The sequence below is a fragment of the Somniosus microcephalus genome, chromosome 7 (genome assembly GCF_052327205.1).
Source record: "Somniosus microcephalus isolate GS21.2 chromosome 7, FLI_Smic_1.0, whole genome shotgun sequence".
NCBI classification, from domain to species: Eukaryota; Metazoa; Chordata; class Chondrichthyes; order Squaliformes; family Somniosidae; genus Somniosus; species Somniosus microcephalus.
The window spans coordinates 83,448,986-83,473,654 of NC_140993.1; the positions used below are offsets into that span (position 1 = coordinate 83,448,986).

General features: G+C 46.4%; 1 protein-coding gene across 4 annotated transcripts in view; it reads right to left on the minus strand.

Moving 5' to 3' along the window:
• lrrc69 (leucine rich repeat containing 69) overlaps positions 1–24,669 on the minus strand; it is a 93,914-nt gene that overhangs the window by 26,545 nt on the left and 42,700 nt on the right. For 3 of the 4 annotated variants that reach the window (XM_085992683.1, XM_085992680.1, XM_085992681.1), the window contains exons 4-6: positions 23,594–23,665; positions 22,029–22,157; positions 9,845–9,946 (exon numbers count right to left, since the gene is read on the minus strand). In XM_085992683.1, coding sequence (XP_085848809.1) covers positions 9,845–9,946; positions 22,029–22,157; positions 23,594–23,665 — 303 coding nt within the window. The remainder of the gene's footprint in view (positions 1–9,844; positions 9,947–22,028; positions 22,158–23,593; positions 23,666–24,669) is intronic. The other variant, XM_085992682.1, reaches the window with a different exon arrangement.

Consider the following 24,669-nt stretch of genomic DNA (forward strand, 5'->3'; position numbering starts at 1 on the left):
CGGGTCAGTGAGGAGCCACTTGGTCCTGAGGAATCGGCAAGCCACGACGCTGTGCCATGTTGTGAGGTACACAGCAAACCACGGCGATTTTGGAGACCCTGGCTGCTGAGTACTGTAGGGCTCCACCTGATCTATCCAGGCATCTGAAGCGCATCTTCAGCAATCCGATGGTTTGCTCGATAATGCATCTGGTGGAAATGTGGCTGGAGTTGTAGTGCTCCTCAGCTTCGTTGGTTGGTCTCCTCAACGGCGTCATTAGCCAAGTCCGCAGGGGATAGCCCTTGTCTCCAAGTAGCCATCCCTGAAGTTCATCTGGCAGCCTGAATAGCGGAGGCACAGTAGACTGACGCAGTATGAAGGAGTCATGGCAGCTGCCAGGGTACTTGGCACAAACATGCAAAATCTCCTTCTTGTGGTCACACACCAGCTGAACGTTAAGGGAGTGGAAGCCCTTGCGGTTGACAAAAACTCCTGGATTGCAATGGGGTGCCCTAAGGGCCACATGTGTGCAGTCAATGACGCCCTGCAGCCTTGGAAAGTCTGCCATATGAGCTAATCCAAGCGCTCGCGCCCTCACACTTGCGCGATCCCTGGTGAAATGGATGTGATTGTGCGCGAGGGCAAAGAGGGCATCGGTTACCTGCGTGATGCAAGTGTGTGCGGCCGCCTGGGAGATGCCGCTAATGTCTGCTGCTGATCCCTGGAATGAGCCTGAGGCAAAAAAGTTGAGTGCGGTGGTGACTTTGATGGCCACTGGTAAGGAGTGTCGACCTGGTGCTCTGGGCTCCAGGTCTTGCTGTAGCATTGCGCAGCTGTCAGTCACTACCTCTCGTGAAAGTCGGAGCCGCCTTTGGCACTGCTGCTCAGTCATGTTGAGGTAGCTGACCCTGTGTCTGTAGACCCTGCTTGGGGGGTCTCTCCTGCGCCGAAGGCCTCCCATGCTTCTGGTAGATGCCTCCGTTGAGGAAGCGCTGAGTGAGGGTGGCGAGAGGGGCTTCCCAGGAGCTCACACTGGAGAAGTGTGTGAGGCTCCAACCTTCCACAGCTGTGCCTAAGCCTGGAACAAGTTGCCCCAAGCCTGGAACAACAAGGTCCTGCAACCTACAAATGATGTCTGATTAAACCTCTTCTTTCCTGATTGACCTGCAGCTGATAGTCAGCAATCCGATATTGTTCACGCCAGGTTTCATCAGCAGGGTTCCCACCAGGCATGTTTAACGTGGGAAAAGGCTGAAAATAGCAAGGGCCCCTTAAAATGGCATTATAGATGCCAATTATTGGTGATTAAGGTGCCCGAAGACCAGTCCCACCTGCTGCGGGCGGGACTGATTCGGGTCAGACAGAAACGCCTGGGTGAAAATTGGACGGGGCGTGGAATCAGGTGGGGGGGGGCTCGCGACCCCCGATTTTTGCGATTTTTCCCCCCCCACACGCCTGAAAGCCCGCCTGATGGCTCCAGGAAAATCGCCCTCTTCTACTCTTGTGCCTCTCCACAGTCAAAATGCGCAGGGCCCATGTATCCCAGGGGCGTATGCAGTTCGCAAGCGTCCCTGGGATTATGTGGGCCAGGCCAGCCAATAGGAGAAGTGAATCTCCCTTCATACTTTCGACAGATAGACCTGTCAAATATATGAATGGAGATCACCCCAAAAACACAGTAAAACATGAAATACATTTTTCAAAAACCATCATTTTTTTAAATGAGTTAAAATTACATTAAATTAAATAATTTAAACAAAAATTTAATTTTTTGAAAAAAATAATTAAAGTTTTTTACGGGGCTAAAAATAAACTTACCATTTTAAAAAGTATTTTCTAATTATAAATGAATGAAAAATTTTTTTTTTTTTTTACTTTTTTTCAACTCTTATGCTGGTAAAAGCAGGCCTTACGCCTGCTTTTACCAGGCGTAAGATTTCTAAGGGTTTTCAGTGGGCGGAGGTTCTGCAGAAACTGGAACTCTCTGCTCACACGGGGCCTTCTTCAGGGCAGGCGTCCGATCTGTCAAGAGCATTCTTGACAGATCGGAAATGCCGGTTTTCAGCGCATGCGCTTCACATGCCTGAAATCAGCATTTCTGATGTCCCTACGGGTGGGTACACAGCTCCTACACACCCGTAGGCATCGGAAAATATGGGCCATTGTATTCATTTTTTCTTCTCTGTTCTCTAGCAAACACTATACATTTAATTCAGTATTCTAAAGATTGAAAGTTGGAAATTATATTTACATTTCTCCAGCAAAACAAAAATGTAACAACATTGTCTTTGTTCATGCTTCTCAACTAAATGCCATTTGTACCTATTTCACTGTAAGAAAACTAGTCTTAGGCATTACAAGCAGGATATAAATGGCTAGGATTCTGCTTCAGTTTGACAAATGGTCTGCAGTGTATGTTGCTAGATCTGAGCCAAAATGATTACTAAAATACAAGTCTATGCATGGGCTACTGAGGTCAATTAGTAAAGTTCAATAATTCTCTGAATGCAGGCCAAGAAACACAATTCCAGATTCCAGGAAATGTGTTTAATTTGTTGCAAGAGTTGAACAGAGCCCCTGCAATAAACACAATGAAAGCTATTCAGAAGAACTATGTTGCTTATCACTCAGTTATAAAGAGAAAATGGAAGACTTCTACACTTACTGCTTAAATTCAAATTAGTTGTTCGAGGAATTTAACATATTGATCTCTGTAGTTATAAACATTTTTGTAATTTTATTTTCAGCATTAAAATCCACATAATGTATTTTATTGATTTTTTACATGGCTAACAGAAACCAGATGAGTATTCTAAAAGATGTGAATAAGTTCAGCAATCAACAACATTATTCATGAAAACATTTTACAACAGAATATGTTGGAAATACACAGGTCAGTCAGCATCTGTAAAGAGAAAGGACAGGATATGATGTTTCAGGTTTGGAACCCTTCATCACATCAAGAACATAACCAGTCTGTTCTCGTTACAGTTGTTGATCTGCTGTGTATTTCCAACATTTTATTTTTACTCAGATTTTCAGAATGTGCATTTTTATTTTACTTTACTGAAGCATTTTATAATTCATCTGCGCAGCTAGCTAGTATCTTTATCAATTTTAATAGCAAGAAAATCATTTGGGCACGCAAACATTGCATAAGGTGCACTAATTCATAATATGTATTCTGCAATCTAGGCTGAAACGCTAATGTAGTACTGTGGCAGTGCTGCATTGTTGCAGGTGTCATCCTTCAAATGAGATGTTAAACATGGGCCCCATCTACATGTGTGCCAATTCAAGCAGACATTAAAAATTCCATGGCGCTATATGAAGAACAAGGAGCTCTCCCCAAATTGTGGCTTTCCATTCTTCCCTCAACCAATACCACCAAAAACTCATTTGTCATTATTGTAAATAGGATATTGTTGTGCAAAAATAGCTTAGATAGCCAATCATTGCATTTCAAAGTAATTCATTGTATGTGAAGTGCTTCGAGAAGGTTGAGAGATTTGATAATGTACTATATAAATGTAAGATTTTTTTTCTTTCTATACTGACTACTATATCTATATATATAAAACAGTGGCCTAGAAATTCAGTATAGCCACTTTTGGGGCGGTAAAGTCAGGCGGTCGCTAAAGTTAGCGCCCGCCGGAAAGTGCAGGTCAGTTCGCCGAAATTCAGTAGATTTGGCCAAGAGTTTGGGCGAGCGCTGAAACTGGCGTTGCACTCCTATCTTTAGGCGCTAAGCCGGCGGTGCGGACTGATAACGCCGAGGCCGGGCGCAGCACAGGTGCGGTCATGTTTTGATTGACAGCAGACACCCTGACGCCGGCCAGCTCTTAAAGGGGAAAGGGTCGACTTGGTCTGCAGCCACGCCCTGGATAGTGGAGCCCTGCAGCTAGGCCTGAACACTGCTGGTGGACCCAAATAGCGCCTGAAGCCATGGAGAAGGCCCGTGAACGAGCGCAGCGCTTCTCCCAGCATGCTTTGAGGGTGCTGGTTAGGGGGTTGGAAAGGTACAAAGAGATCTTGTGCCCGGACAGTGGCAAGGAGGCTCCCAGGAGGCAGTACAGGAGAGCCTGGAGGAAAATCGCCCACAGGGTGTCAGTCAACAGCGATGTCCCCAGGACTGGTGACCAATGCCGCAAGAAGTACAACGACCTCATTCGGATGGTCAAGGTGAGTACCCTTTCCAGTGTCCTCCTCATCCTTGCATGTGCACCTCACATTATGGGCAAAGGGACCTCAAAGGCCTAATGGCCAGCCCTCATCCAGCAGCTATGGCACTGGCATGATCCTCAATAGCACTTTCTACACTTAACACACTGGCCAAGCTATTCGACCATGGGAGGCAGTGCACACAACAACAGGCCACCACACTGGCCAAGCTATTCCACCATGGGAGGCAGTGCACACAACAACAGGGCACCACACTGGCCAAGCTATTCGACCATGGGAGGCAGTGCACACAACAACAGGGCACCACACTGGCCAAGCTATTCGACCATGGGAGGCAGTGCACACAACAACAGGCCACCACAATGTACTTAGAGGCCGTCCTTTCTCTTGCAGGCCAAGATAGCCCGGAATTTGAAGAGCCAGAATGTCACCGGGGGAGGCCGTGCACAGTTCCAGGAGCTCAGTGAGCTGGAGGAGAGCGTGGCTCGACTCATGCGTGGCCGGGTGACTGGCCCTGTTGCCATTGGAGATGCCGACCCTGTGCTGCGACCCAATGGTAAGGACATGACCGTTTGGACCTCTCTCGTTCCCCTAGCGCATCAGATCTACATCCTTTGCCACTGTCCGACCAATGCGCTGAATTCCATCACTCATGCCTCCCTCGCTGACGCCCTGTCCTCACTCTAAAGCTACTCTTGTGCCTTCCTGCTTTCAGCTGGTGAGGAGGAGGTCCTTGAAGCTGAGAGTGCCAGTCCCTCGGAAGAGGAGGACGACGAGGACCAACAGGAAGGCGGCACATCGGGCGAAGCCTCATCCGCGCCAGGGGATGGCAATGGAGGGGAGACGTCTTGCCTGGAGGAGAGCCAGGGGGAAGTGCTGCAGGGGGGTGTAGTTCCTGGGCCCAATGGCGTCCAGGCACGTGGGAAGGGTCGGGCAGAACGGCGGCCTTCTCCCCAGAGGGGGCAAGTGTTGCAGGGGAGGCCAGTTCCTGGGCCCAGTGGCGTCCAGGCACGTGGGAAGGGTCGGGCAGAACGGCGGCCTTCTCCCCAGAGGGGGCAAGTGTTGCAGGGGAGGCCAGTTCCTGGGCCCAGTGGCGTCCAGGCACGTGGGAAGGGTCGGGCAGAACGGCGGCCTTCTCCCCAGAGGGAGAGTCCGGCCTCCAGTCCGGAGACGGTCCTCGCCCAGGAGGTGCGCCTCCTAGATGAAATGTCCGCGGATTCTGAGCACCGCCACAAGGAGTTCATGGGGGTTGTGGGACAGTTGCCTCAGGCCATTGAGTCCCTGGCTCATAGTGTGGCCGCTTTCGGGGACTCACAGGCCAGGGGTGTTGAACAACTCGCGGCAGCACAGGCCAGGGGTGTCGACCAACTCGCGGCAGCACAGGACAGGGGTGTCCAGCAACTCGCGGCAGCACAGGACAGGGGTGTCCAGCAACTCGCGGCCGACCCCCAAGGGCATCTGCCGTCACGCATTCTGCCCCTCAGGAGCCTTCCCCCAGCCTTGCAACACCCACAGGGCCCAGGTTGAGGCGGAGCAACAGGTCGGGCAGGGGCCGCACAAGGCTGCACAAGGACTCGCCCTCTCGTCACACCCAGTAGAGTGTGTTGGCAACGGTTTTTTTTATATGGGGGTGTTTGTGTTGTGGGGGGGGCTTATTTTGGTAAGGCCGAGGATGAAGGCCAATTGGATGGGCAAGTTCTGTTATTCCTCCCCAGGTTGTGGGAGTGAGATATTTTTGTGACTGTTTTTTGGGGGTCTTGTCTGTTTTTCTGTTTCATGTGGGAAGGGCCCTGAGTTTGTTAAATAAAGCTTTTTATTTATTCAGCTTGTCCAGGTGTCATGTTTCCAGTGGTTGTTGCGTTAAGCGGCTGAGGGCTTGCGGAGCGGCTGCATTCAGGTGCGTTCATTGCCACAAGTCATTCCCTGACAGGGGGCCTAGAAGTGTCGTTCAATAAGCCGCCGGCGGACGGCCCTTGGACCTTGTGGCTCCCTCCTGGGCTGGTACTCCTCCTCCTCCTCCTCCTCATGGTCCTCCTGCTCGTCCTCCTGAGGTGGTGGTCCAACGTGAGGTGGCAGTGCCTGAGTCCTGCGGATAGCCAGGTTGTGCAGCATGCAGCAAACGACGACGAACTGGGAGACTCTATCCGGCGAATACTGTAGAGATCCGCCGGAGCGATCCAGGCAGCGGAACCGTTGCTTGAGGATGCCAATCGTTTGCTCTATGATGTTCCTTGTGGCTTGATGGCTTTCGTTGTATGCCTCCTCCGCAGGGGTCCTGGGCGTGCGGAGCGGGGTCATGAGCCATGTACACAAAGGGTAGCCCTTGTCCCCAATAAGCCATCCCCTTGGTGGAGGCTGTGCCTCGAACAAGTCAGCCACAGTAGTCTGGCGCAGGATAAATGCATCGTGGCTGCTTCCTGGAAAGCGGGCATTGACAGCTAAGATGCGCTGCCTGTGGTCACACACCAGCTGTACATTGAGGGAATGGTAGCCCTTCCGGTTGCGGTAATTCTCGGCATTGTCGATAGGTGCCCGCATAGCCACATGCGTGCAGTCAATGGCGCCCTGCACCATGGGGAAGTCCGCGATCCTGCCAAATCCGACTGCACGCTGCTCCTGCCTCTCTAGGGTCATGGGGAAGGAGATGAATTGGTGTCTCCTCGCGAAAAGGGCATTGGTGACCTGCCGGATGCAGCGATGCGCGGCGAACTGGGAGATGTTCGCTATGTCCCCAGCAGCGGCTTGGAAGGAGCCGCTTGCATAAAAGTTCAGAGCCACCGTGACCTTCACTTCCACCGAGAGAGACGTCCTGCACATCAGCTGTGGACGCAGATCTCTGTGAAGCAGCTGGCAGATCTCTGCAACCACCTCCCTTCTGAAGCACAGCCTCTTAACACAATGCGCGGCAGTCATGGTGAGATAGGACACCTGCTGCCGGTATTCCCTGAGTGGGTAAGGCCTACATTGCCGACGCCTGATGGCCCCTCTGCGTCTAGGCATGGCTGGCCCTCTCACACAGCGTCTGCGAGCCCTTCGCACATAATGCTGGAACTGAGGGTTGGAACCCCATACAGCCCCCATAATAAACTTGCAAACAGTTAAATCACAATGATTCAAATTTCCAAGCTCTGGCCAGAAGCCAAAAATACCTCTCCTATGTTGTCCCAAATCAGTAAGCTCTGTTCCTTGGTCTCTGTCCAGAAATCCAAAGCACTGAAGTCATTGCAGCAGAATGGCTGAGCTTTATAGGTCAGTGTAAGTGCCCTTTAATTAGCGCTCCCCGAGGCCCACAGGGCCTCTGTTGCGTTCCACTTCACAGTTCTTAACAGCGCCACGCCCACATTGGCCGGGCGCCACTGAATTTCCGGTTTGGGGCGCACAAACAGCGTTGCACGACGAAATGACGTCATAAGCTGCGCGCGCAGCTGAGCGGGCGCAAACACTTTGCGCCGGCGCTAAATGTCAACTGAAGTTGGGCGTAGGCGCAGATCGTTCTGCGCCCGGGCGCTAAGTGCCTAGCGCTGCAAATCTACCCCTCTTATGGCGTTAGCGGCTGGCGAACGCAACTGAATTTCTAGGTCAAATTGTTTTTAAAAAAAGTTAATTAATTTGTAAATCTTTTCTCTAACCTCTATAATTTTCCTACCTTTCACCGTTTTTGCAGGCCTGGAAGCCTGGGCCTCTGTTGCCCAGCCACGCCCGAGCTAGGCACCGCCCCTCCCGCTGGGCCCGCCCCGCGATCGTCGCCATCTTTGTAAAGGCTGGCGACGTGGGACTGGGCCGGGCATAGCCATCGCCGCCATTTTGGTAAAGGCTGGCGGGGCGGGAGGGAGCCTGGCGGGAGGTGAGTTGCGGTCACTGCGGGGCTCAGGCTCAGCTGATCGGGCGCTCATCAGGGGTCGACCCGCAACACATCGACCGGAGGAGCGGCGGCTCTCTCTCTCCTTCCCCCCCCGTGGCTCGGGCGGGGGGCCGGTGCTCGGGAGGGTGGGGCTCGGGAGGCCGGTGCTCGGGAGAGCGGGAAGGGGGGGGAAGGGTTACCCCAGTAACCGGGCCCGGCCCTCTCTCTCAGCCTCAAGCCAGCTCACGCCCGTTCCTGGGGCTTGGCTCCAGCGCAGGCCCAGCCGCAATCGGCAGTCTTGAAGCCGGGGCTCGGGAGGGCGGGGCTCAGGCTGACCGGGGCGCTGCGCTCGGCTGGGCCATGTCAGTGCGTGGGGCGGCACAGAGCTCCGCGGAGCCATCGACGGCAGAGGGGAGAGTGTCTGCTGGTTCCCCCCTCCCTTTCTCCCTTCCCCCCTCCCCCCCACACCCTTCCCTCCCCCCTCCTTCCTCCCCACCCCCACCCTTCCCTCCCCCCCTCCTTCCTCCCCACCCCCACCCTTCCCTCCCCCCTCCTTCCTCCCCACCCCCACCCTTCCCACCCCCCCATCCCCCCCACACCCCCCCTCCCCTCCCCCTCCCCCACCTTCCCCCCCTCCACCTCCCCTCCCTCTCCCCTCCCTCCCAGTCGCTCTCTCTCTTCCCCCCAGTCGCTCTCTCTCTTCCCCCCCAGTCGCTCTCTCTCTTCCCCCCCAGTCGCTCTCTCTCTTCCCCCCAGTCACTCTCTCTCTCTCTTTCAACAACAACATGCCCTCAAAAAAGCCTTGGCACCACCAGGCACTCCAGCTAGTATAGAATTTATTTATAAGATATATAGGATAACAAACAGGGTGCATAAAATAGAATATATTGAGGGGATTAATATATTATAAAGCACTAAAGTGAAAAACAGTTGATTAACGTCTCGCGACTCTCATGACATGTTGGGGTCATTTTCAACTTCACCGGCTGGGTGGTAACCTGGCAGAGCAGATCAACCGCCATTTCAATGGGATAAATATCAGGCTGATTCTACAGTGGGTGGGCGGTCCACTTCACCAGGTTACCGCCCACACAGTGAAGCTGAAAATTACCCCCATTATATCCTTATAATGCAATGTTATTTTGTAAAGTACATGCAAATAATAATTAGGACAAAAAAGCATAGGTTAAAACTAGCAAAAGCCAAATTTAGGACTGATATCAGGAAATTCTCCTTCACACAAAGGGCAGGCTCAAGGAGCCATATGGCCTACTCATGCTCCTATTTCTGAGGTTCTTATGTTCAATCAACATGTGGAATGGAGTTCCAGGTAGGGTAGCTGAGCCAAAAACCCTAAAATGGTAACTGTAACCTCTCTCAGGACAGATGAGCTGATATGGGAAACGCGGCCGCTTATATTTATCGTGTGATTTTGTGAACTGGAATTTCTAGAGTCCAAGTTTGTTATATTTTGTATAAGCTTATTTTTTTTCTTTGACCGGGAATCAATATCGTGGCAGTCTTCTGTGGCTCAATCATGTAACTTGAACTGAAATGCTATTGTACATGATTTGAGGTGGAACTATACATGGTTTTATTTCACCTTTATCACGTGAATAGCATACTCACAGTATATATATCACAATATTCATATCAAGAAATGTTGCAGCTATGAAGCAGCTCAAGCACAAATAAACAGCTAATTGGATTAATTTCTTTTAGATCCTCAGTGAAGAGAGGATTGGCTCATTACAGTTTTACCTTACTTAATGAATACATGGACTGCCCCCACTGCTGTGCTGTGGTGTGTCAGAAATATCTCCAGTAATCTCTAATAATTACCTGGAGAGTTAAAACTTCATTCTGTTGTGTTGACGAAATAAGATGTTTTTTCAACAGTGGATTTTGCTCAAAGTAGAATTCTTCCAGTTTAAGCTCCAGCAACTTTACAATTAAAAGTACAAAATAAAAATTATTGTCTTTAGTAAGAGTATGGCAATTACTTTGCTATACAGTATTTATATTTTAAAAGTCCTGTTTGTCACACATATTTTCTGTTTCACACTTTTGTCTTCATACTTTGACAAAGTAAAACAGCAGCCAATCAGGACTGAAGAGGTAGGGAAGGTATGAATCAAAAGCAAGGTAAGCAACTCAAAAACATCTAATGAGAATCTGTAATAAGTTATGAAAACAATCAATCCGGAATGGTCCAAAGAATTATAATTAAAAAATTAAAAGTAGAAACAAATGAACCATTTTAATTATTCAAAATATTTCTCAAAATATTTTTAAGCCATCAGTTTTTCTCAGTAATTGAATTTTTTACTGTCCAAAAACCATGAAGAAAGTCTACCAATGAAGTGAAGGAATGCTACAAGGTTCACATTCACACACAAATTAGAAGTAAACAGGGCATTAGCATGCTGAAGGGAAGATTCAGGAGCCTACATAGGTCTAAGATCACATAGGGTTACCTAGGATATACGGCACAAACAGGGCATTCGGCCTAACCAGTCCATGCCGGTGTTTATGCTCCACTCGAGCCTCCTCCCGTCTTTCCTCATTTAAATCTATTAGCATAACCCTCTATTCCATTCTCCCTCATATGTTTGTCCAGCCTCTCCTTAAATGCATCTATACTGGACTGGGATCAGCTACTTGTAGGAAAATCCACATCAGAGTGGTGGGAGTCTTTCAGAAAGGAAAGAGAGTACAACGCCAACATGTTCCCGTAAAGGTCAAGGGTGGGACCAACAAGCACAGGGAACCCTGGATGTCAAGGGATATAAAGGGAGGCTTTTGGCAGATACAAAGGACTAAAAACAGTGGAAGCCCTAGAGTACAGAAATTGCAGGGGGGTACTTAAAAAAGAAATTAGGAGAGCGAAGAGGGGGCATGAAAAAACACTGGTGGGCAAAATAAAGGAAAATCCCAAGGTGTTTTATAAGTATATTAAGGGCAAGAGGATAACCAGGGAAAGAGTAGGGCCCATTAGGGACCAAAGTGGCAATCTGTGTGTAGAGCTGGAAGATGTGGGTGAGGTTTTAAATTAATATTTTGCATCTGTGTTCACTATGGAGAAGGACGATGTAGGCATAGAAATCAGGCAAGGGGATTGTGATATACTTGAACAAATTAGTATGGAGAGGGAGGAGGTACTAGCGGTTTTAGTGGGCTTAAAAGTGGATAAATCCCCAGGCCCAAACGAGATGTATCCCAGGCTGCTGTGTGAGGCAAGGGAGGAGATTGCAGGGGCTCTGACACAAATTTTTAGAACCTCTCTTGCCACAAGGGAGGTGCCAGAGGACTGGAGGAGAGCTAACATAGTACCATTATTCAAGAAGGGTAGTAGGGATAAACCAGGGAATTACAGGCCAGTAAACCTAACATCAGTCGTAGGGAAATTATTGGAAAAAATTCTGAGGAACAGAATTAGTCTCCACTTGGAGAGGCAAGGATTAATGAAGGATAGTCAGCATGGCTTTGTCAGGGGGAGATCACGTCTAACCAAATTGATTGAATTTTTCGAGGGGGGACTAGGTGTGTGGATGAGGGTAGTGCAGTTGATGTAGTCTACATGGACTTCAGTAAGGCTGTTGACAAAGTCCCACATGGAAGACTGGTCAAGAAGGTAAGAGCCCATGGGATCCAGAGCAATTTGGCACATTGGATCCAAAATTGGCTTAGTGGCAGGAGGCAGACGGTGATGGTCGAAGGTTGTTTTTGTGACTGAAAGCCTGTGTCCAGTGGTGTACCGCAGGGATCGGTGCTGGGTCCTTTGCTGTTTGTACTGTACATTAATGATTTAGAGATGAATGTAGGAGGTATGATCAGTAAGTTCGCAGATGACACAAAAATTGGTGGTGTGGTAAATAGCGAGGAGGGAAACCTTAGGCTACAGGATATAGATGGGTTGATTAGATGGGCAGAACAGTGGCATAGAAACATAGAAGATAGGAGCAGGAGTAGGCCATTCAGCCCCTCGAGCCTGCTCCGCCATTTAATGAGATCATGGCTGATCCTCCAAATTCAGTATCCTGTCCCTGCTTTCTCCCCATATCCCTTGATCCCTTTAGCCTTAAGAAATATATCTAACTCCTTCTTGAATACATTTAATGAATTGGCCTCACCTGCCTTTTGTGGTAGAGAATTCCACAGGTTCACCACTCTCTGGGTGAAGAAATTCCTCCTCATCTCTGTCCTAAATGGCTTACCCATTATCTTTAGACTGTGACCCCTGGTTCTGGACTCCCCCGCCATCCTGCATCTAGTCTGTCTAGTCCTGTTAGAATTTTATAAGTTTCAATGAGATCCCCTCTCATTCTTCTAAACTCCAGCAAATATAAGCTCAATCGACCCAACCTCTCCTCGTACGTCATTCCTGCCATCCCAGGTATCAGTCTGGTGAATCTTCGCTGCACTCCCTCCATGGCAAGAACATCCTTCCTCAGATAAGGTGACCAAAACTGCATACAATACTAAAGGTGCGGTCTCACCAAGGCCCTGTACAACTGCAGCAAGACAGCCTTGCTGCTGTACTTGAATCCTCTCGCTATGAAGGCCAACATACCATTTGCCTTCTTAACCGCCTGCTGCACCTGCATGCTTACCTTCAGCGACTGCTGCACAAGGACACCCAGGTCTCGTTGAACTTCCCCTTCTCCCAATCTATTGCCATTCAGATAATAATCTGCCTTTCTGTTTTTGCCACCAAAGTGGATAACCTCGCATTTATCCACATTATACTGCATCTGCCATGCATCTGCCCAATCACCCAACCTGTCCAAATCATACTGGAGTTTCTCGGCATCCTCCTCACAGTACACACGCCCACCCAGATTTGTGTCATCTGCAAACTTGGAGATGATACATCTAGTTCCTGCGTCTAGATCTTTTATATATATAGTGAATAACTGGGGTCCTAGCACCGATCCCTGCGGTACCCCACTAGTCACTGCCTGCTACTCGGAAAAAGACCCGTTTATTCCAACTCTTTGCTTCCTGTCTGCCAACCAGTTCTCTATCCAAGTCAGTACCTTACCCCTAATCCCATGTGCTTTAACTTTACACGCTAATCTCTTATGCAGGACCTTATCGATAGCCTTCTGAAAGTCCAAATACACCACATCCACTGGTTCTCCCTTATCTATTCTACCAGTTACATCCTCAAAAAGTTCCAGTAGATTGGTCAAGCACGATTTACCTTTTGTAAATCCATGTTGACTTTGTCCGATCCTGTCAATGTTTTCCAAGTGCTCTGCTATTACATCTTTTATGATGGACTCTAGCATTTTCCCCACTACCGATGTCAGGCTTACCGGTCTGTAATTCCCCGTTTTCTCTCTACCACCTTTTTTGAATAGTGGGGTTACATTAGCTACCCTCCAATCCATGGGAACTGTTCCAGAGTCCATAGAATTTTGGAAGATGACCAGCAATGCATCTACTATTTCTAGGGCCACTTCCTTAAGTACCCTAGGATGTAGATTATCAGGCCCTGGGGATTTATCGGCCTTCAATCCCATCAATTTCCCTAACACCATTTCCCTACAACACAGAAACATAGGAGCAGGAGTAGGCCATTCGGCCCCTCGAGCCTGCTCTGCCATTCAATGAGATCATGGCTGATCATCCAAATTCAGTACTCTGTTCCTGCCTTCTCTCCATATCCCTTTAGCCTTAAGAAATATATCCAACTCCTTCTTGAATATATTTAATGAATTGGCCTCTACTGCCTTCTTTGGCAGAGAATTCCACAGGTTCACCACTCTGTAGGTGAAGAAATTCCTCCTCATCTCTGTCCTAAATGGCTTACCCCTTAACCTTGGACTGTGACCCCTGGTTCTGGACTCCCCGACCATCGGGAACATCCTTCCTGCATCTAGTCTGTCTAGTCCTGTTAGAATTTTATAAGTTTCGATGGGATCCCCTCTCATTCTTCTAAACTCCAGCGAGTACAAGCCCAATCGACCCAATCTCTCCGCATACGTCATTCCTGCCATCCCAGGTATCAGTCTGGTGAATCTTCGCTGCACTCCTTCCCTGGCAAGAATATCCTTCCTCAGATAAGGCGACCAAAACTGCACACAATACTCAAGATGTGGCCTCACCAAGGTCCTGTACAACTGCAGCAAGACATCCTTGTTCCTGTACTCAAACTCTCTCGCTATGAAGGCCAACATACCATTTGCCTTCTTAACCGCCTGCTGTACCTGCATGCTTACTTTCAGCGACTGGTGCACAAGGACGCACAGGTCTCATTGCACTTCCCCTTCTCCCAATCTACTGCCATTTAGATAATAATCTGCCTTCCTGTTTTTGACACCAAAGTGGATAACCTCGCATTTATCTGCGTTGTATTGCATCTGCCATGCTTCTGTCCAATCACCCAACCTGTCCAAATCATACTGGAGTTTCTCGGCATCCTCCTCACAGCACACATGCCCACCCAGCTTTATGTCGTCTGCAAACTTGGAGATATTACATCTAGTTCCCTTGTCCAGATCATTAATATATATTGTGACTAGCTAGGGTCCAAGGACCGATCCCTGCGGTACCCCACTAGTCACTGCCTGCCACTCGGGAAAAGACCCGTTTATTCCAACTCGTTGCTTTCTGTCTGCCAACCAGTTCTCTATCCAAGTCAATACCTTGCCCCCAATCCCATGTGCCTTAATTTTACACGCTAATCTCTTATGCGGGACCTTATCGAAAGCCTTTTGAAAATCCAAATACACCACATCCACTGGTTCTCCCTTATCTATTTTACCAGTACAAATACTGATTTCATTCAGTTCCTTCCTCTCATTAGACCCTATGTTCCCCGACATCTCTGGGAGGTTATTTGTGTCTTCCTTTGTGAAGACAGAACCAAAGTATGTATTTAATTGGTCTGCCATTTCTTTGTTCCACATTATAAATTCCCCTGATTCTGACTGCAAGGGACCTACGCTTGACTTCACCAATCTTTTTCTCTTCAGATATCTATAGAAGCTTTGAGTCAGTTTTTATGTTTCCTGCAAGCTTACTCTCATACTCTATTTTCCCCCTCTTAGTTAATCCCTTTGTCCTCCTTTGCTGAATCCTAAACTGCTCCCAATCCTCAGGTTTGCTGCTTTTTCTGGCCAATTTCTGGCAAATGGAATTTAACCCTGAAAAGTGTGAGGTGATGCATTTTGGGAGGACTAACAAGGCAAGGGAATACACAATGAATGGTAGGACCCGAGGAAGGACAGAGGATCAGAGGGACCTTGGTGTGCATATACATAGAATCATCATAGAGTCATACAGCACAGAAAGAGGCCCTTCGGCTCATTGTGTCCCCGCCGACCATCAAGCCCTGTCTATTCTAATCCCATTTTCCAGCACTTGGTCCATAGCCTTGTATGCTATGGTGTTTCAAGTGCTCATCTAAATGCTTCTTGAATGTTGTGAGGGTTCCTGCCTCTACCACCCTGCCTCTACCACTCTACCTGCCTCTAGATCCCTGAAGGCAGCAGGACAGTTAGATAAGGTGGTTAAAAAGGCATATGGGATACTTGCCTTCATTAGCCGAGGCACAGAATATAAGAGCAGGGAGGTTATGATGGAGCTATACAAAATGCTAGTTAGGCCACAGCTGGAATATTGTGTGCAGTTCTGGTCGCCACGTGATTGCATTGGAGAGGGTGCAGAGGAGTTTCACCAGGATGTTACCTGGGCTGGAGCGCTTCAGCTATGAAGAGAGACTGGACAGGCTGGGGTTGTTTTCCTTAGAGCAAAGAAGGCTGAGGGGGGACCTGATTGAGGTGTACAAAATTATGAGGGGCATAGATAGGATAGATAGAAAGGAACTTTTCCCCTTAGTAGAGGGGTCAATAATCAGGGGGCATAGTTTCAAGATAAGGGGCAGGAGGTTCAGAGGGGATTTGAGGAAAAACTTTTTCACCCAGAGGGTGGTTGGAATCTGGAACTCACTGCCTGAAAGGCTGGTAGAGGCAGGAACCCTCACAACATTCAAGAAGCATTTAGATGAGCACTTGAAAAGCCATAGCATACAAGGCTACAGACCAAGTGCTGGAAAATGGGATTAGAATAGACAAGGCTTGATGGCCGGCACAGACACAATGGGCCGAAGGGCCTCTTTCTGTGCTGTATGACTCTATGACTATTCGCTTCAACCACTCCCTGTGGTAGCGAGTTCCACATTCTCACCACTCTTTGGGTAAAGAAGTTTCTTCTGAATTCCCCATTGGTTTTCTTGGTGACTATCTTATATTGACGGCCTGTAGTTATGCTCATCCCCACAAGTGGAAACATTCTCTCTGAATCCACTCCATCAAAACCTTTCATAATTTTATAGACCTCTATTAGGTCACCCCTGTCTTCTTTTTTCAAGAGAAAAGAGAGCCAGCCTGTTCATCCTTTCCTGAGATGTATATCCTCATTTCTGGTATCATCCTTGTAAATCTTCTCTGCACTCTCCAGTGCCTCTATATCTTTTACAATATGGCGAACAGAACTGCATGCAGTACTCTAAGTGTGGTCTAACCAAGGTTCGATACAGGTTTAGCATAACTCCCCTACTTTTCAATTCAATCCCTCTAGAAATAAATCCTAATGCTTGGTTTACATTTTTAATGGCCTTGTTAACCTGTGCCACAACTTTTAGTGATTTGTGTATTTTAACTCCGAGATCCCTTTGTTCCTCTACCCCGCCTAGATTCGCACCCTCCAAGTGATAAGTGATCTCCTTATTCTTCCTACCAAAATGTAATACCTCACATTTGTCTGTGTTAAAATTCATTTGCCAATTATTTGCTATTCTGCAAGTTTATTAATGTACCCCTGCAATTTGTTGCAGTCCTCCTCAGTATTGACTATCCCCCCAATTTGGTATCATTTGCAAATTTAGAAATTGTGTTTTTGATTCCAAAGTCTAAATCGTTAATGTAAATTGTGAACAGCAGTGGTCCCAGCACTGATCCTTGTGGAACACCACTACCCACCTTCTGCCACTGTGAATAGCTACCCTTTACTCCCACGCTCTGCTTTCTGTCTTGAAGCCAGCTAGCAATCCATTCTGCTACTTGTCCCCTGACTCTGCATTTTCTGACCTTATTCATTAGTCTATATTGGGGTACCTTATCAAAGGCCTTTTGAAAATCTAGATAAATTACATCTATTACCTCTTCAAAAAATTCAATAAGGTTGGTCAAGCAAGATTTTCCCTTTAGAAATCTATGCTGACTATTCATTATTATACTTTTCATTTCTAGATGTTCTTCTATTTTCTCCTTTAGTAGAGATTCCATTACTGTATTTTTCCTACCACCTATGTTAAGCTGACTGGTCTATAATTCCCTGGACGTGTTCTATCCCCCTTCTTAAATATAGGTATCCGCTAGTCCTCTGGCACGACACTTTTTTTCTAACAAATTATTAAATATGTGTAGTAAAGGCTCTGCTATCTCTTCCCTAGATTATTTTAAAATCCGTGGATGCAATTCATCCAGACCAGGGGTTTTATCCTCTTTGAGTTTATTAGTTTATTTAATATATTCCCTTTTTTATTTAAAATGCACTTATCTCGTTGCTCATCTCATCATCCAATGTCATGTCCACCTGTTCTATCTCCCTGGTAAATACCAAAGCAAAATAATGATTTAATATTTCTGCTATTTCCCTATCGTTACCTGTGGTATTGTCCTGTCCCTCACTTAATGGCCCTATTCCCATCCCAACCTTCCTTTTTGTATTGTGGTCTCCTCTACATTTTTATTGGGGTCTCCTCTACATTGGGGAGACCAAACGCAGATTGGGTGACCGCTTTGCGGAACACCTCCGTTCAGTCCGTAAGGGGGACCCCGAGCTTCCGGTTGCCTGTCACTTTAATTCACCGCTCCATTCCCACTCAGACCTCACCGTCCTCGGCCTCTTGCATTGTTCCATGGAAGCTCAGCGTAAGCTCGAGGAACAGCACCTCATCTTTCGATTAGGCACTTTACAGCCTTCTGGACTCAACATAGAGTTCAACAATTTCAGGTCATAACCCCAGCCCCTATCATATATATATTTTTTATCCACATTTTTGTTCTGTTCTTCTCTCCCACGTGGCAGCTGTCTTCCATTCTGCCAGCGCAATTTACACTTCATCTAGAGCCATCCTTTGTTTCTTAACCTGTCCCATTACCATCTCCTTTTGCCTTAAATATCTCTTAATGTCTCTCAATGTCTCTTAATCTCTCCTGCCTTCTATCCTATCACTTCCCTTTTGTTCTTTCATCCCCTCCCCCATTTCCCAGCCACTACACTTGCTTAAAAATCTATTCCATTTCCTGCTTTTTTCCAGTTCTGACGAAAGGTCATCGACCTGAAACGTTAACTCTGTTTCTCTCTTCACAGATGCTGCCTGACCTGCTGAGTTTCTCCAGCATTTTCTGTTTTTATACCTTTTTTTATTGATGTGCCTGTAAAATATTTTACTATTTTGTTTTATGTTCCTTGATAATTTAATTTCATAGTTCCTCTTTGCCTTCCTAATTTTTTTTTGACTTCTCTCCTAATCCCTTCATATTTTCTCTTATCATGCACTCCTCTGCTGTCTGTACATACTTAATGTATGCCTCTTTCCTTACCCTCAATTGTTTCCTTATGTCTTTATTCATCCATGGAGCTTAATTTGTTCTTCCCTTTTAGCGGAATATATTTTTCCTGCACTCTGTTGAAGAACATTTTAAATGTTTCCCATTGTCGTTCTACATCGTTGTTTGCCAATATTGTTGCCCATTTTATCTTCCCAATTTCTATTCTCAGCCCCTCAAAATCAGATTTTCTCCAATCTATTAACTTGGCTTTTGATATTCTTATGTCATCTGTTGTCATCTTAAAGCATATTATATTATGGTCACTATTGCCTATATGTTCCCCTACTTTTACTTCTCTTATCTGCTCTGGCTCATTCCCCATAACTAGATCCAATAGCGAATCCTCCCTGGTTGGGCTTTTCACATATTGGGTTAGAAAGAAGTCCTGTAGACATTGTAGGAACTCCATTCCCTTATCCCCTTTACTTACCTCTTCTGTCGAATTAATATCGGATGTTCCCAATGTTATTTCATGAATTGTGGTAACCTACTGTGTTCTCCACAATTTTGTTCTTCAGAAAGTCCTGTAAAGTGAGATTCCCAAGGAGGAGAAAGACTTATGGCCACGATTTCCCCTACCTCGGCAGATCCGGAGCAGGCGACATCGGTAGCGGGACCTGACCCCACTGCTGGCTCCAGCCAGCTGTGTAGAATGGTTTTACGTTGATTGGGCTTGTTAAGCCCACCCAACATGTTTGCTGGCCAATTGATGGAAGTGGCTCTGATGACATAATTTGATGACGCACCATCAGCCGGTTTCCTTAAAGGGACCATGCACAAATTGATTTTGACAGTTCTGCTGTCAGTGTTCTACAGCATTGAGGTGCTGCAAACACTGACAAGCACTGCACAGAGGTGCACGGCTGCACCCAGGCTCTCCCAAGACACAGCATGCAGGGAGGTTCTGTTCCCTTCCCATGGGTGGAAGAGACCTCCCCAGGAGATCAACGCTGCCTGGTTGTACATTGCACAGGAGGGCACAAGCAGGGATGTCATCAGGAAGACCAGGGTGCAGTGCCACAAACCTTTCAATGATCTCAGTAGATTATGAAATGTTACTGCAAAGCCACACTCAACCTCATCCTGCTGTGCCTCTCATCACATCCCCAGCACTCTGCCTTCCCTACCCTACTCCTGCACATCCTTACTCACACCAACTTACCTTGCACCTCCACCCATCCCTCTCTATCTACATTATCACTTCCCCATCTCACTAGCCATCCCTCACACTCACCCTCATCCTAGTCCAATCATACCAACTAACACACAAGGGTAGGCACTTGGATTTTTTAGTCAATGTTCATGTAAAGTTTCTATTAAAGTGGTGTGAAACATTGAAACCTTTATTTTCAACACTTTGCGCTCTTGGACAGACCTATGTGCACCTTTGGAAGTGGCTTAGTGAGTTGCAGTGAATGGTGAGACATAACAGTACCCCCCGCAATGGTGATGAGTATGACAGGAATAGCTTGGGCATTGTAGGGATGCTTTATGATGTGGGTTTGGGGTGGTGCCAACCTGGTGCATCATGTGGCAGCCAGGGTGTACAGCGTCATGTGAAGTAAATCTGGCTATGGTGAGGCCATCCCTGGCATTCCGGGCAGCAATGTGGTCGGGTGCTGATGCCCTTTGTCCTGTGCAGCATCAGTTGATTGTGGAGAAGGTTGGTGCTGCTGGTGTGCCTGGTGCTGCTGGTGTTGGAGCTGTTCGTAGTGGATTCTGAGGACCAAGGTGAGATAGTTTCAAGGGCACTGATGCTGATGTAATAGTTGGCAGGTGAACCTGAGATGACAGAAGCGATCTTTCAATGGTGAGAGAGGTTGTTCCAATGAGGTGACATTGGATAGAGAGTTTGTTCCAAACACTTGCAACCTGTATAAAGCTCAATCTGTCTTGCAAATGCAATAAGCTACAGCTTCTGAACTTGGAAAGTGAACAGCTCTGAGATGGGAGCTTTTATAGCTGTCAAGTAACAAGATGTTTCCATGCTGATTCAACTCCCGACTTCCTTACCTGACGTGATTTCCGAGCAGTGTGGACCCCGTAGGCGACCTCATAAAATGGTATGGTGAGCTCAAAATACTGTTTAATGGGCTGTTAACAAGGTCATAATGACCTAAATTGCCTCCCCCGCCGCTGTGTGTCGGGTCTGTTCAGCCCTGACAGACTCGACATCTGGGAAAGTAGTGTGGCGGCAGGATGACAGCGGGTTCCTGACCCGGTCAGGAAAAAAAATTTCCCCACCCGACCCACCACCAAACGTGTAGCTGAGCCCCCGAAAAATTCCCCCTTAGAAGCTGAGCTTCCTGAGACTGATGAACTCAGACATGAGGAGGATACAGTGGGGAGAGAGCTGTGAGACAAACTCATCAGATAAACTTTCATTAACATCTGGTCATATTATAGCTATCCAACAACTGTAATAATTAGGATGCTCCACATATTTAAAAAATGCAATCACACTGAACATTACTAATATGCCTAATCCCTGGGAGACAGTATACAGAATCTCCTGTAAACCCTATGAAATAATACACTGGAGATCTTGGGATCCAGTAGATATTGCTCCCTCCATTCTGTCATCCAAAGCATGAATATTCGCTAGGGTTTAGAAGAATGAGAGGGGATCTCATTGAAACTTAGAAAATTTTAACAGGATTAGACAGACTAGATGTAGGAAGGATGTTCCCGATGGCGGGGAAGTCCAGAACCAGGGGTCACAGTCTAAGGATAAGGGGTAAGCCATTTAGGACTGAGATGAGGAGGAATTTCTTCACCCAGAGTGTGGTGAACCTGTGGAATTCTCTACCGCAGAAGGCAGTTGAGGCCAACTTATTAAATATATTCAAGGAGTTAGATATATTTCTTAAGGCTAAAGGGATCAAGGGATATGGGGAGAAAGCAGGGACAGGGTACTGAATTTAGATGATCAGCCATGATCTTATTAAATGGCGGAACAGGCTCGAGGGGCCGAATGGCCTACTCCTGCTCCTATCTTCTATGAATGCTACCAGTCAAGGTCTGTACACTGGAACAGACTGTTCTGTGCGACATAAGCAGAGATTCCTGCAACTGCCACTTGTTCATTGCTGCTCTACATTATTGGGAATCCCTCTCTGATGTTGCTGCAAAGGATGATATTGGACTCTGCAACCAGACTTGGCACCTGCTGTACATTTTGTAATGTCTTCTTGGTCTGATGCTCTGCTAGCATCTGTTGTTTCATGCAGAACATTTGAGATCATTGTCCAAAAACATTTCAGCTAAGCACTGATGCTTCCACACAGCAACATCCTTCTCCAATTCCACTGCCTCTTCCTCTTGTTTCCTTCTATGTTGTGCAGCACTCAGTGTCCACACCTCATCTAAAATATCTATATCCTCAGGAGTGACTCTACCTGGGCTGGTGAGTGCAAGTAATAGGGTGAATGACGGTGGGAGTGAATTTGAGCTGACTGTCCCTGCTTTTGAGGGCCCGACCATTGGATCAATGTCTCTCTCTGCTTCTTCGTTCTTACTTCCACTTCCTGCGGAGAGAAAAAGACAGAGAAATGCAATGAGTTTCCTGCTATCCATTTTTTTCTTACTGTTCTGTTCATGTAAGGACCTCCTTAGAATATGAGTCTCAGAAAACTGAAACCTTTTTTTGATATTTGAACATTAACACTTGGTCTGCACAAACCAACTGTGGGTGCAGGATCTCTCATGACTCCTTCCCGTTGCCTCAACTGACTGAGATTCGAGTATCACAACTTCCTCCTCCACCTCCTGCTGCATTAATGGATGAATATCTGCCATTCTTCTTCCCTGTAGCTTGTTGCTCCCATGAACTGTATGCAATTTTGTCCTGCATGAGAACAGAGTGCTGGTCACTTGTAAGCACAGACTGCTTTATTATACAACTATTGGAGAACTCCTCTCACTTCTCTTATGCAGTTCTCACAGAGAAAAGTATTTTTCAAAGTGAATACATGAATTGTGGATTTTCCAGTGATATAATTTAATTGCATAGAAATCTGTGCAATTCTATGTAATTAAATTATATCACTGGGGAATTTAAATTTAATTGTTCCATATGAACGAGTCTATGCAGTTCATTCCTGCATTGTGGCTCTGCTTTAAATTCTACAGCTGTACCCTCACAATGACTTCCTCTACCCCCGCCCCAGACACAGCACATCAATTGCTCATGGAACTCGTACATTTGTCCTGCCCAATAATACTAAATTTAGCTCACCCCATGATTTCTGGCAGAGTCAGCATTGGGATAATTGGGTGGGTGGAAGTCCCGCCCCATTGCATTTCCAGCAGCAGTTCACAGGACTGAGAATTTCAAGGCCTGTGCTTTTAGTCAAGGTTTGTATTTTTCAGCTTTTGTTTCTATGGATGTAGTAGTGACAAATGTCGTAGAAAATAAATCTGGACAAAGCAACAATTTTACACAAATAAAAACATCTTCAACACCTGTACTCAGTTGGAATGTTGGTTTTGATATTATAAGTTTCATATGCGCATTACTGCAGGGCCAATTCCCTGCTCCTAGTGGGGAGCGGCACATGGAGGGAGCACATCATGGTTGCACAGTCCATGGTTTTCAGTCTATTAATTTTAATAGGTGGACAATCACAGCCTGTGCACCCACAATGTACTGGCTCCCCAGTGGGTGCACAGATTCAGCTCTTGTATCAACCATTCGTGTAATATTAAGACAAAATTTTATCACTGTTATGCTCAAGAGAAGTGACAATCTGTAGGACTTAAAATCATGAACATTTCTAAATTGAGATGTACCAGTTACATCACGTTATGCAAATTGGAGGCATTAATTTAGTTCAACAACAAAAGCAAAAAGTTTAAATTGTCTCAGCGAATAAAGGTTAAAAGTTTAAGCACAATAGAAATTGATGAACGATTTAACGCATTGTAATACTAATACAGATTATGTTCAAAGGATAGCACTGACCTTTGTTGGGAAAATATTTATCTGATTTCCAGCCACATCTAATACTTTCAAGTTTCTTAGTATGCACAATTCCTGGAAAATAGACAAAATGTAAAAATTATATTATTTCCTCCTACCACAATATATCACTGTTATTAGATTCCTTTTCTCTTTAAAAAGAATGAACGCTTCTCAACTACAATTAGTGACACGCAGTAATCGATTTGACAGGAGGCACAGAGGAGGTTCAATTTTAATTCTCCAGTTTCAGGGCTTAAATGTTTTATTTGTGCCGAAAAAATTGTCTATGTACTTGAAGTGCAATTTTATTGAGCTGCCTCAACCCGTCTCTCTGAATATTAATAGAAAAACAGATGGTGCTTCATGACAAGTTCTGATTCTAGTCATGCTATGGAGAGTGGCACTGAGCAAAAGTAAGACAGTTACCTAAGGAGGAAAAAAATCAGTGGGTAAGTCAACCTAGGCCTCATAGCAGCTACAATTTTAAAAAAACAGCAGGCAAGCTGGGAGCATGTTACATGCTTGCTTGTTCTTTCACCTGGGAAGTGCTAAAGTGGAAGGAAATTGAATTAGAAATGAAGGAAAAATAGAATAATTAGTTAGGGATTACTGCTAAATAACAATAACTTGCTTTTTATAAAGAGTTTTCCAATGCCTCAAGGTAAATTATTTTAGACTATGTCACAATGCACAAATCAGTTGTTCTGTTAATACTGAAGGGATAATTACTAGTCCTAGCCCCTTTAGGGCTACCCCGGATCAGGCGTATTCCTCAGGCGTTCACTTTCAACTAAAGTTTGAGGTAGCCAAATCCTAAAGACGCTTAATTGGGTCTAAAGGTCCGGACTATCTCTCCCCAAAGGAAAGGAACAATCTGAAAATGTTACCGTCCTCCAGATAGCACTTTTAATAAGTTTAGCTAGACTGTAACATTCCGGATATTATGAGGGTCCGGAAAACTCCCCCAGAATTCTGCAACTCCTCACCAAAGAGTGTACAGAGATTGAGTTTGCGAGTTTGATACAGAAGTATTATGTGAGACAATTCTAAAAATATATAGATTTATTAAAGAACCG